This window comes from Nannospalax galili, unplaced genomic scaffold, assembly GCF_000622305.1.
Source record: "Nannospalax galili isolate Female #2095 unplaced genomic scaffold, S.galili_v1.0 scaffold442, whole genome shotgun sequence".
NCBI classification, from domain to species: domain Eukaryota; kingdom Metazoa; phylum Chordata; class Mammalia; order Rodentia; family Spalacidae; genus Nannospalax; species Nannospalax galili.
The window spans coordinates 948,859-962,948 of record NW_008348806.1 but is presented as its reverse complement, the minus strand read 5'-3'; the positions used below and the strand labels follow the sequence as shown (position 1 = coordinate 962,948).

Below are 14,090 nucleotides of genomic sequence, written 5' to 3'. Positions count from 1 at the left end.
CATAACCAATATTAAATTTATCATATATCCTTCTGGAAGATACCAGAAGACAGTTGGATTATTTTTGGTCTTAGGGGAAATTAATTTGAAATAACAGAGTACCTACAAAATCATAGCTGTGACCCTGTCTCAAGATAGGTAACAATAAAGGGAATTTTGAGACTGAGGATGGCTCAGTGAATAAAGTGTCTGGCATGCAAGCCTGAGGACCAGAGTTCAGATCTCCAATACCTACACGAAAAAGCCAAACATGGTCGCCATGTACATCTGTAACTAGAGTCAGGACAGACCAGAGGATCCCGAGGCTCCCTGGCCAGCCAGCTAGCAAATCAGTGAGTGCCAAGTTGGGGGGGCGGAGACCTTGACTCAAAGGGTGAGGTGAAGAGATAAGGGAGGTGCCTGACTTTTACCTCTGGCCTCCACAGCCATGCACACGCACACACGCACACACACGCACACACATGCATGCACACGTATGCACAGTCACACACATGTGCGCGCACGTATGCACATGCACACGCACGCACATGCACACACACACATATGCGTGCACACACACGCACCCACACACGCATGCACACATGCATGCGCATGCACACACATGCACACGCACACACGCGCACACCCACACCGAAATATATAGAGAATTTTTCTCTAAACCATTTGATCATAGAAATTATATTTTGTTTGTGATAAGAAACTAAATTTACATTGTTTCCTAGTTTGCTGCATTACATTATATACCTACACAAGGAAATGTGCCAGTAGCTGCAATTTTTTTTTAATTTATTTTGTGTGGGTGCTTGTACCATGTGGAGGTTGGAGAACAACTCTCGGGAGTCGGTTTTCTCCTGACACCCAGGATCCAGGGATTGAGCTTAGGCTGTCAGGCCTGCATGCATGCCTCTACCCACTGAACCGTCTTGCTGGCCCAATAGTCACATTTTTAAAGAATGTTAACTTTTGGGCTTTCTAGACTTTAATATGTATGCTATAAAAAATGTACAACATGGGATTCCTTAAATGAATAAATTATTAAGGAGGGAAGAAACATGATCATGCAAATTTTCAGGTTTTAATTATAAAATGCAAGGCCCATGTATCTTGGGGCATAGCCTAGACTAAGCGTGAAAAGTCTTCTCTACGTTTTGATAGAAAAGCAGGTGAGTGGGGCTGCCTTTCCACATCCTGGTGCCATAGACAGCCACCAACTGGAGAAAGTGTCTGAGCTGGCAAATTTTCAGGTTTTAATTATAAAATGCAAGGCCCATGTATCTTGGGGCGTAGCCTAGACTAAGCGTGAAAAGCCTTCTCTACGTTTTGATAGAAAAGCAGGCGAGTGGGGCTGCCTTTCCACATCCTGATGCCATAGACAGCCACCAACTGGAGAAAGTGTCTGAGCTAATTTAAAAGACGTGTTAAATCTGGAATGCATAAGCTCATGCCAAAACCTCACAGAGACCTTCAAGTCAGCAACCAAGTGACCCCTGGGGCCTTATGGGGAAGCGCGGCCCTGGGGCCTTGTGGGGAAGCGTGGCTCTGCCAGCTTCACGCAGCCCAGATGTGATTGTATATTTGAACAGAAAAGGCCTCTCAATGAAGTGAGAAGAAAATCGTAGGTTGTACTATTTCATCAGTGTGACAGATGCACGGAGATGTTGCATTACCTTCCCTCCAGCTCCAGCTAGAATGCTTTGAGCAGATCCATGCTTAAAGGAAGTACTTGATTTTAATAAGCACAGTTACATGACATTGCAGATAATCAGTGCCTGAACAGTAACTTGTTCAGCAAGAAATAGTGATTTCAAAGATACGCGGGTGCAATTATCTAAGAAAGGCTTCCTAATAGTCAATATTCTTAGCCCTTAAATGTCCTGTTTGTGTTGAAGAGTTTGAAACCTTCATTGTTCTTAGGGGTTAGGCTGCTGGCATAACCTGTGATGTTATCTAGTGTGAGGTTTTAAGGAGGAATGGGAACTTTGGCAACCCTGTTTTTATAATAAAGCTTTATTGGAACACAACCATGTCCACTTGTTGATGTGTATTCTGTGGAGGCTTTTTCACTACAGTAACAGAACGAGCCTGTAGCGTCGCCTGTCTGACCCTTCACAGAACTGTTTGCTGAACCCTGGCGTAGATGGTAATGAGCTGCAGAGCACATGTTCATGAAAATTAAGCACTGAGCATTTAAATAATGACCAACACAAATGAAGCCAATCAGATTTAGATCCCTGCCTCGTGCTGGGAAAGACATGGCAGCCTGCGCCGGCCATCACTGGTTTCCTGTACCATATGGAAACCGATTGTTCTGTTAGGAGAGAACTTCCCTTCACCACTGTGAACAAGGCCAAAGGGGAAAGCCAAGTCGTCTTTGGGCATTGTTGAAGTCAAACAAGTGAGTGAGGCCCAACACGGTCACTCAGGCAAGAATCTGCGGTGAGCCCTGCACTGAGGTCTACCTCAGTAAGAGGTAGACCAGGCAGGTCAGGGAGGCATGACTCAAGTAAGGATGCTCTACTCAAGCTTCAGTATCCATAGTAGGTCTGTGCTTTCCTGAAGTCTGTGCCCCAGTGAGCCATGGACTAACAAGACAAGAATGCAGTTTCTGTATCAACCATGAACTGCCAACACCTCTAGAAAATTGTGTCTTACAGAGAAGGACGCTCCATGACCCATAGACAGGAAATAGCCTGAGCTGTTCCCACATAATGGAGGATCACAATGGGTATTTGTATTTTTATCTGACAATTCCCACAAATAAGAAATCTATTAGTTTTTTTTTTCAACAAGCTTTTCTGAAATGTGATGACCATCTGAAATGCTTTACTTTTTCGTTGTTCTTTTTTAAATAATATTTATTTTTATCGAGCTTTTGTACATTTTGTAGAACAGTTCTTAATCAAATTTGGACCCCCTCCCCCATCCATGCCCCCCCCACAGACTTCACGCATTCCGCCATACATGTAAAATTCTATCCAGTCAAGCCTTTGTACCCAGATGTCCCTCGGTGCAAATTCATTCACTGGAGTCTAGTCAGATTATCCTAGAGATCATCGGCAATGCCTACTCTCCCTCACCCAGTAGTGATCAGTCTCCAGTAGTTCCCAGACTAGGACTGGCCCATCACCCATTTCCCTCACTCCACGCTGGGCCCTGGTCTGATTGAGTTGGCATGGGGCCTGTGCTCAGTGCCACCATTGCTGTAAGTTCACATGTGCAAGCTTCAAGTGGCCTAAAAGCCTCTGATTCCCTATATCCAGGAACCAGCCCTGGTTCTTACAACCTTTCCACCCCCTCTTCCACAATGGTCCCTGAGCCGTAGGTGGATAAGGTTTAATACAGGAGTCCTGTCCAGGGACACACACTCTGCAGTCTCTTATTCTTTACAACTTGGCCAGTTGTGGCCTTCTGTGTGTATCACTCTGTTTATAAGGAGGCTTCACTGGTGAGAGCTGAGGGATGTACTAGTCTTCTTTCCACCCCCCGTTCTGCTATGTTCCATGAGCCTCGGGTGTAGAGGTTCCACTGTAGATGTGTCACCTAGGACTGAACATCTCTCAGACATATATTCACTGTGTCTGACCAGTTGTGGGATTCTGCAGTAGCCTCCATCTGTTGCAAAAAGATGTTTCTTTGATGAGTGGTGTACAGTATACTTGTCTGTAAATATAAGGATTCATATTTAGCATTTAATAAAAAATTTCATTTGTCTAGAGATATGACAGAGATAGGGTTTTGTCTAGGATCTATGACCTCTCCAACCATGTGCATTTGGCTGTTGATTTTCCCCATTCTAGAGGACACTATGCAAGCTGCTAAGGTAGAGAATTAATCAGTTGTCCAACCCTTCCCTAAAGCATTATAACTGTAACAACTGGTACAGCAAGCTACCTCCATTGGTGCAGTAGTGGTACTGTTATCCAGGGGTAATCAACAGCTATCTAATTGGACTTAAATCCTTCCCAATGGGAGTGAACTCATGGGTGGCATTGTAAACACAGCCAAATGCACATGGAAAGACATGATCATAGAATGAAACATTTAATAGTAAATAAAACTTGATGGAAACTACCAACATACAAATAAAATGAGCTTCAAGAAATAGTTTGGAAGCTGGGGAGATGGGCCAACAGTTAAGAGCACTGACTGCTCTTGCAGAGCGTCCAGGCTTGGTTTCCCAGCACCCATATGACAGCTAACAATCATCTGTAACTCCAGTTCCAGGGGATCTGAAGCCCTCTTCTGACATACATAGGCACTGCATGACACAAGTACACTTACATACATGCAGGCAATCCACTCACACACATAAAAAAAAATAGAATTCTTTTTTTTAAAAAGAAAAAGAAATAGTTCAGAAAATGCAGGAGAAAACTCCCTCTTGCCCAAACATGCAAAATGTAAAGACTGTCAAAGAGTGGGAGCTGGAGAGGTGGCTCAGCACTTAAGAGCACTGGCTGTTCTTGCAGAAGACCCAGGTTTGAATCTCAGCACTCACATGGCAGCTGACAATCATCTGTAACTCCAGTTCTAGGGAATCGGACACCCTCTTCTGTCCTCCATGAGCATTTGCATAACACAGGTGCACTTACATATATGGAAGCAACACATGCATCTACATAAAATAAACTTTAAAATATTGAATAAAATAATTTCAAAAGGAATGTCAAAGGAAGGGCAAGAAGCTTGATAGAGTGCACACAGTGAGGTATGTGCAGTGTCTTGGAGAAAGTCTGAACCAAAGCTTTCAAAAGTTGTAGCTCAAGAACAGAATCAGAAAAGGAAACGGATGGAGGGTGGCGTAGATGCTCCTATAACCCCACCAAGGGAGGCAAGCTTAAACCACACTAGTAGAAGATAAGAAATAACTATCTTTATACAGACCACATTGGAAAGCAGGCTTCAGCCCAGCGTGCTGCCTGCCTCCAGGCTCTGCAGTCCTCCAGGCTCTGCAGTCCCCCAGTTCTTTAGGGGTGGATGAAATCAGTCGGTGTTTAACAGAGGCTCATGTAAGGGGAAGAAAAGACAAAGCTCGTGGTACAGTTACACCGTGTGGTAGAATTTCAGGATGCTATACTAGGACTGAGTTCATCCACTTGTGGCCAAAACTATTGATTCTTAAAAGTATTGTGTGGCTCTCATCCCAAGCCTCCTGGTGTAGACATTTAACAAGAATCTGAGATGCAGGAAACAGCTGGCCCTGGACTCCAGTCACACACTGGCGTTAGGGACCCGGTGCTGTGTACACGATAACCACCCGAGTGGGGACCATCAGATGCATCTCTGTACATCTACAATTCATGTCGCATGAGGAATATCCAATGTGTGTGTGTGTGTGTGTGTGCAAAACAGGCAAATCTGGAAGGCAGGAATGGAATGTCTTTTGGAGTGACGTGTCATATGGTGTCTATAATAATGTCTTCCTCTGTCTGTTGCAGGTCAATGCACAAACTGGCCCAGTTGGAGAGACTTGACCTAGGCAATAATGAATTCAGCGAGCTGGTAAGCAAACACATTTCCTAAACTTGCCAGACAGGCTCCAGGAGACTCTGTCTTTTGCTGTGTCTTTGCAACCCCAGGTATTAAAGCATTAAGTGTGTAAGTGTGCTTGCTGAATATAAAATAATAAAAACGGGAAGCTGGGAGCTATGGTTGTTTGACTGCACCATGAGCCATGGGGAACTGCTTGTTACTTATCACTGAAGTTAAGTTAGGGTTGAGACAGGTGCATGTTGACAATTTGAGTACTATGTGCAGGAGGCACTGTGTTAAGTGTGTTACATGTTAAACTTGACCTTACATGCTGTCATTTTAACTTTGTATGAGTCTGAAGTGGTCACCGATACCTAATTATTATGTGGCTGCACAGAGATTGAAAAGACTTGATTAACTTCAATCCACACTTTGGAGACCCTGTAGCAGTTGTTCAGAATGGTACAGGGCAGTCAGTCTTGTGACATGGCTTTACCAGTGGTACTGAAATGTCTCTCCCATAAAGATGTGCTGTGACCTTACTACCTGCAAGCTTGCAGAATTCTACCAGCTCCTTCTAGGCTTTGGTTTTCTTTAAAATATGCTTGAAGATCAGAATCACAAAATCAAATTAGAAAGCAAAAAGAAAATCCTTTCTAAGAAGACTCCGCTTTGTGTATGCAAATATCAGTCTCCCATTGAACATCTTCAAATCTCAGGAATCCAATTCATCTGTGGTTCATCAACAGCATCTGCCTAATCAATCAGCCTTCCCATCCTTTCTGTTGTTGATCAATTTGGGGCAAGCTGCTTAACCTCTCTAAGCCTCATTTTCCTGATCTATTAAATGGGGGTTATAGTGACTCCTGCCTTAAAAGGCCTGAGTGAGCATTAAATCAATTAATGCATGTTCACTGGCAAACATTTTCTCAGTCAGTGTCCCTATGCAAGGCCAACAGACATCCATTCAAACTGCAATGTGACTTCAGAGAGAACAGTGTTCTATTTGACCATGGCCAATTTGGGCATTATTCCACCCTTTCAGCTGTTTATTAAAGACAAAGGCCAATTTTTAGTCTAATGTGATTGAAAACCTTTCATCTGTCCTTGCATAAAGATTCTGTCTCTAATCTGCCCTTCTCTGTGCTCCCCACCTCCGAGGAGGACGAAGGAAATGACTTGGCTTTGTGACCTCGGTGAAAACGACTCCTGGCCTAGGACGTTTTCAGTATGACTGCTGCACACGCTGCTGCTGGGCTCTGGGTTTACAGTACACGCTACTAGTCTGTGGCCCTTGTCTACTACAGCATACACTGTTCCTTGTGCTACAGCATCCTCAGAGCCAGAGTATTGGGCATCTCTGACTTCTGCACAGGGCCACGTGTATCCCGTCCTCCCTCGAGCACCAGGGCATCTAGCCTCTGTTTCTGTTCTTACCAGTCATAGCCCCAATAGTGACCACAAAGCCAGCCAGCCTGCTCTGAGGGTCCTCAGAATGTGCACGCTGAGCTGAGCCTAGGAAAGGTAGAGTGCAGAGCTTCTGGTCTGTCATGTGGTGTGGCCCCAAGTGCTACCACACAGCAGTTTGCAAGGGATGTCTACCCAGACACCAGGGTGGGGCAGCCAGCACCCAGGCTAATGTGCCCTGGCAGTATTTTTCTCACTCTTTCTTTGGAGAGGGCCTTTTTGAGGCATGGGCTTACTATAGCCCCCGCTGGCCTGGAACTTATTATGTAGACCAGGCTGGCCTTGATCTCACAGAGATCTGCCTGCCTCTGTGCCCCATGTGCTGGGATTAAAGGTGTGTGCCACCAAGCCCAGTTTTTTCTTGCTCTTTTAAGATTTTTTTAAATTTTTTATTTGTGTGTACATGCCTGTCTGTAATTTTTATTTGTGTGTCCGTGTCTGTCTGTAATTTTTATTTGTGTGTCCGTGTCTGTCTGTAATTTTTATTTGTGTGTACGTGCCTGTCTATAATTTTTATTTGTGTGTACGTGCCTGTATGTGTCTGTGAGTTTTATTTGTGTGTACGTGTCTGTCTGTAAGTTTTATTTGTGTGTACGTGTCTGTCTGTAAGTTTTATTTGTGTGTACGTGTCTGTCTGTAAGTTTTATTTGTGTGTACGTGCCTGTCTGTAAGTTTTATTTGTGTGCACATGTCTGTCTGTCTGTGCTCACAGACGTCAGGAGATGATGTTTGATTGTTGGATTCTCTGGAGCTCAAGTTACATGTGGTTATGAGCTGCCTGATGTGGGTGCTGGGAACTGAACCCAGGTCTTCTACAAGAGCAGCAAGTGCTCTCAACCCCTGAGCCATCTCCTCAGTCATGCACTCTAGCGTTTTTAAAGGAGATTTGTTTTCACGGCCACCAAGGCACTGGTGAGGGTGGTAAAGAACACATGTGGCAGTATTGAGAATATGTTCTGATAGATTCAGAAGCATCGCTAAGACTCTCGAGTTGGCCATGCTGTCCTTAGCACTAGTGTCTTGTTCTGTTGGAAGAAAGAATACAGAGCGTGATTCCCAGACAGGTTTGGCTGTCAGTGCTCTCCTTTCTCTCTGGCTGGGCAGTGTGACGTTTTCATCTAACTTTTTAACCACATCATCCTCATCGTTAAGATCACCAATCCCTGTTTCAAAGGCTTTGGGGCATGTTTTCTTGGAAGAAAATCCTCAGCAAATACTCCATATGTGTTTTGATGAATTTTAGTCACCAAGGACTTTGTTAGCTTTTCATATGGATATATGTCAGTATTTTTACTGTAAGGATTTGGATCCAGGAAGATGAATAGGGTATGTTTAGCTTATGAAGGTAGACCTACCAAAAGCAACTTATAATTACTATAGTGTGAGCTTCATAGTTTCTAAATCATCATCTGTGTGGAAATGATTTGGGGCTCTTTTACATGACTGTGTTCCATTCTAAGCACAAAGTGGGACTTTTGACCACCGTCCATTTTTTCTGCATTTACCATTGGAGGTTTTATTTGATGGGTCTCAATTATTTGAATATAATTATACATTTTACATTTCTAATGTTATTCACTCTTAAGTATATAACTTTATCAGTCATTGTGGACGGACTGTTCTTTCTTCTGATGGTAACAAGTTTTAATAAGGAAACGAGAGACTTTGATAAAAGGCCTCTAGAAACAGAGTCAAGGAGAGAGAAGGGATTCCTTCTTCTGAGGTTGTCATCGGACGATTACTGTGACATGGTAGAGACAATGCAGATGGTGGATGACTGCAACAGAATAAAGCAAAAAACTAAGGCTGGGCGAGCCTGCTGAGAGTGAATGTTGCTCAGCTGGCAACAAACACACCCAGGTAAAGTCTGAGTGCGAACGTCTACGTCTGCGCCTGTTTTAGCATTAGAAATTTCTGACAAATGGAATTACTATGTGTTCTTCAGCAAAATCCCTAGAACGTATTGGGCAGTTTTAAGAATGTAGTATGACGTTTCTTTTCCTTAAAAATGTAGTTTTTTTAATTTTATATGTATGAGTGTATTGCCCACATGTGTGTAAGTGACCTGTGTCATGCAATGTCCATGGGGGTCAGAAGAGGGTTTTGGACCCCCCTGGAACTAGAGTTATGGACAGTTATTAACCCCCATGTGGGTGCTAGGAATTGAACCTGGGTTCTTTGCAAGAGCAGGTGGTGCTCCTGACCACTGAGCCATCTCTCTAGCCCCCAGAATGTTTCTTTCATGGATAATTTTGCTCAGTATAAAATTTTAGAAAATTAGGGCTAGAGAGATGGCTCAGCAGTTAAGAACACTGACTGTTCTTGCAAAAGACTCAGGTTCGAATCCCAGCACCCACATGGCAGCTAACAACTGTCTGTAACTCCAGTTCCAGGGGATCTGACAGCCTCTTCTGTCTTCCATGGGCATTGCACCACATGGGTACACTTACCTATATGCAGGCAATACACACATACACATAAAAATAATAAAAATAATAATTTTTTTTAAATTTTAGAACATTAAAAGAAGTGTAAAAATATTAGTGAAACTCACCCATGATCCCACACATATATGCTAATGAAACTCACCCATGACCCTACCCTACATGGTAGTGAAAAATCACCCATGATCCCATACCTACATGCCAGTGAAACTCGCCCATAATGCCATACCTACAGAGGTATGGCTGTGCTGGTGTGCTCACCCCAGCCCCACTCCTATTTATGAATTCAGGTTAGAATGATCTGAGAAGAGGTCAGATGTGGGACACTATCAGGTTGATATGTACAGGTAGGTCACACCAACCCTTACTGCCCTCCAAGTACAATGCACTTCATCATCACAGCATAATTAGGAATCCCCCAGCTGTGTACTCTGCTTGGTGTTTGCACATCAACACAGATCCAAATAACTAGATTATGTCATTCTTGACTTATAATGTTTCTGTCACTGAATCAGGGAACTGTCAGCCAATAGACGCACATAGTGAATTAAAACAGAAATTGGCCCTGAGCTCTTTCTCACTTGTGCAGCCTGGGGCCTGCTTGCAGCCTGCTTCTGATCTGTACTATCTAATTGCTTTGGATAAAATTTCCTTACTGCTTTGCAAATAAATATGTAAGTAAAATAAAAATAAAACACAAATTTAAGAGAAAAAAATCAATGAGTCTTGGTTTTTTGCTGTCCAGATTCAATACATATAAAGCAAAACATAATAGAATGCATTATGTGGCCCACCACCAGTTTACATGAGCCAGAACTTTACCAGTCGTGGGCAGCTGCCTGTCCCATCAAGTACATTCCTGATGATTTAATTGTTATTTATTTGTTTTTAATTTATGAGTGCTTTGCCTGCCTGTAAGTGCACCTGTATCACACAGTGCCCATCATGGCCAGAAGAGGGCATCAAATTCCCTGGAACTGGAGTTACAGACAGTTGTTAGCCACCATGTGGGTGTTAAGAATTGAAGATAGGTCATCTACAAGAACAGCCAGTGCTCTGAACTGCTGACCCATCTTTCCAGCCCCCGATCCTGATGGTTTCTGACATTTGCTAGCCTTATCTCAGTGTTAGATACTGTCTTGAATTTCACTTACTAGTCCATTCTCTGTCTTTTCCCTTTGTTTGTTTCTAAGAACTGCATGGTTAGGGTTAGGCGGTCCTCAGGCTTCTGCGCTTACATCGCTGCTTACTTACCCTTCATATCTTCACAGACAATCATTTTTGTCCAATTCGTTATGACACTGCTGCTATGAACATCCTTCCTATTGCACATGTCCAAGAGTTCATCTGAGACACAGCTTGAGAAGTGGAATTTCTTGGTCATAAACTGAGCACACATTCGTCTCTAAAAATAATGCTTTCTTTTTTGACACAATGATGTGTAAGGATTCCCACGTTCACATCTCCAGCTCCTGATACTGTCAAGCTTCTTGGTTTTTCCCCTTTCTTTCATTTTGACAATGTAATTAATGACCATAACATGGCATCTGCTTAGGGGTTTATTCTATACATCCCTGCTTCTGTGGGACGGGTGACTTCCGTGTCTGCCTGTGTACCATTTCTTCTGCACACTGTTCTACAGGCTGACCTTTCCTGATGTTCATGAAGATGTTTGTAGTCTTGTGGAAGACTATGAATCTCTTCCCTTGATGTCAGCCCTTTCTCTACAAACGGTCGTAGGTACAGGTCTCTCAGCCTCTGAAGAATCTCTTTAAGTTATATTTTTCATAAACAAGTTCTTTGTCTTCAGGTTTATTTTGAATCGTGTGTGTGTCTGTGTCTGTGTGTGTCTGTGTGTGTGTTGTTATGTATTGGTGAGTGTTGTTAAGCAGAGGCCAGAAGAGGACATCTGATCCCCTGAAGCTGAAGTTACAGGTAGTTGTGAGCTTCCTGATGTGGATGCTGGGAACCAAATTCAGGTCTTCTGCAAGAGCAGCAAGTCCTCTTAACTCCTAATCTTAACAGTGAAGTACGTGATTTTTCTGTGCCTGCCTGATTTTCTGTCTTCTCCAGTAAGCCTTTGCCCAAAATCAAAAATCTCCCACGCTGCTTCTGCCGAAAGTTTAAACATGTCATTTTTTTTTCAGTCAAGTGTATTTATATTTGGGTTTAATTTTTACATTCTTTGTTTTAATTTTTCTTAGTAGATACTTAGTTCTCCAAGCAGCATTCATTAAGTAGTCCTTCCTTCCCACGGGACTATGAGCATCACCTTTTCTGTTCCTTTTGCAGTGCAGAGGTTTGAATCCAGGATCTCACTCATGCTAACAAGTTCTCTACCACTGGGCCATTCTCCCAGCCAGCACTAACAAAATGTGGCTTCAATACACTCATGGGTTACATTTTTTTATTAACAAGTTCAATCTCTTGATAAGAAAGTGAGAAATTAGCCAGGAAAAAAAAAAGAATGTGTTCATGTCTGATAGGCAAATCTCCAACATAAACACCTGAACACTTGCTTTTCATATAAATTTTAGAATAAGTTGATCGTGTTTCTCATAAAGAAGAAATGTTGGGCCTGGAGAGATGGTTCAGCAGTTAAGAGCACTGGCTGCTCTTGCAGAGAACCAGGGTTCAGTTCCCAGGATCCACTTTGCAGCTAACAGCCGTCCTAATTCCAGTTTCAGGGGGTCCAACACCCTCTCCTGACCACCACAAACAACAGGCATGCACATGGTGACCAACATACATACATGACGGTAAAGTCATACACATAAAATAAAATAATAAATCTTGTTTAAAGAAAACTCTTGCATATTTTTAGTTTTCTGCCAAGCAGTTCACCTTTTGCTTAGTTACAAATGCGCTTCCTCAGATATTGGGCTTTCCAACTGCTGTGGCTGGTGTACAGAAATCTATTTGACTTTTTGATTTTTAACTTCTACATAACTGCTAAATCCACTTAAAAAATCATCAATAATGCTTTTACAGATTCAGTATGTATTTCTATGTAACTAATCAAATAGTCTGTGAATAAAATAGTTTTCTTGTTCCTCAATTTTTAAACAGTTTATGTCTCTGAATTTATTTAGATAATGTTTTCTTCAATTTTTTAAAGCTATAGATGATAATAGAGAGAATTACTAATGTAAAACCACCTTTCCACTCCTGAAATAAACAGGATCAGTTGATCTCAATCTGTGTGTGCGTGTGTGTGTGTGTGTGTGTGTGTGTGTGTGTGTGTGTGTGGTACCTGCTCACTGCTAATGTAAAAATTCTGAGACTGGATATTTTACAAGCAGAGGAAACCTCATGGTTGTGGAGACCATGCTTTCAAGATGAAAGCACTGGAGGACCTGGTGTTGGCCCAGGTCTGTCCTTCTGCTTCCCGAAGGGCACCTGTTGATGCGTCTTAATTTTACATGGCAGAAGGCAGAAGGGCAGGACAGGTGAGCTGTCATAAGCTTCTACTCAACGCAGGTTAATCTATCCATGAAGGCAGAGCCTGTGTGACTTAATCACTCCTCCAATGTTCCTGCCTTGGTACCAACACACTGAGGATTAAGTTTCAATCTGAATATACATAGGGAAAAAATCACCATGTAATCTGTTCACTCCAACACTGCTCCAGATTTTCAAATCTTTGTTTATATTGGATTGTACGCATCATTCTGGTACTTGGTAGGTTCTTGTTATTCATCAATTTTGGGAAATGCTCAGCCTTTAGTTCTTCAGATTATTTTACTTCAATCTATTTATTCTCTCCAGTGGAACTGGACTAAATATGAATGTGAATGTGATGTCACACATGCTTAAGACATGCTAGCTACTTTTGTTATCACTTTATATGCTCCATGGAAAGTATCAGACGAGAAGTGACTTTTTAAATATTTATCTTTTAAAGAGACACTGTCCACTTCCCTCTTAAAAATTACCCAGTACGCATTCTCCAGAATTTAGGTGCATTTTGCAAGATCCTGTGAGATTTATTTACAACTTTTTTAAATTATTTATTAAATAACCATATAATTAGCAGAAGCATTTCATTACAACACCATTGACATATTCAATAACAATTTCCAGAGCTAAGATGCATCTCTTTCAAAATTGACTGTAAATTTTTCGGTTTACAGTTGAATTGATACAGTTATACAATATTGTACTCCATATAACCCCTGTAAGACAGAAAATTAAATGAAGATTTAAACTTTTAAAAAGATCTCCATTTCATTATTATAGTTTCATACAGAAAAATTCATTTTTAATACAATTAACATTAAGATGCACATGCGTTTCTAATCTCTATATATCTGATTATTACTAGTCACAGTTGGTTACTTTCTGAGCTCCTTGTTTTTCACATCTACTAATTATTAAGGAGCAAATTTTTGTGCTTTGAAGAATTTTATTCTTTTTTATTTATATACTCACTTCCCAGATAGCACCCTCCCATAGCCTCCCTCCCCCAACTAGAGCCCTTATACTCTGATATCCCTGCTACTGTCTGCTGTGTTGTCGGCACCCCCAGCCATTCCCCACTACTTGCCCTTCTGGTGAATCTAGTCAGCCTATCTAGAGGTCTTTGTTTAAGGAGGGTCAGCTGTTCTTCGTCTAGCGGTGATCAGTTGCCAATATTCCTTTGGATAAGATCGGGGTCTGCTGTTCATTTTCCCAGTTCTATGCTGGGTTACTATCTGGGAGTCCCTT

General features: G+C 42.2%; 1 protein-coding gene across 9 annotated transcripts in view; it reads left to right on the top strand.

Annotated features, from left to right (window-relative positions):
* The window catches only part of Lrrc7 (leucine rich repeat containing 7), a 432,681-nt gene that overhangs the window by 231,264 nt on the left and 187,327 nt on the right, over window positions 1-14,090 (top strand). For all 9 annotated transcript variants that reach the window (XM_008846094.1, XM_029569851.1, XM_008846095.1 and 6 more), the window contains one exon: window positions 5,439-5,502. In XM_008846094.1, coding sequence (XP_008844316.1) covers window positions 5,439-5,502 — 64 coding nt within the window. The remainder of the gene's footprint in view (window positions 1-5,438; window positions 5,503-14,090) is intronic.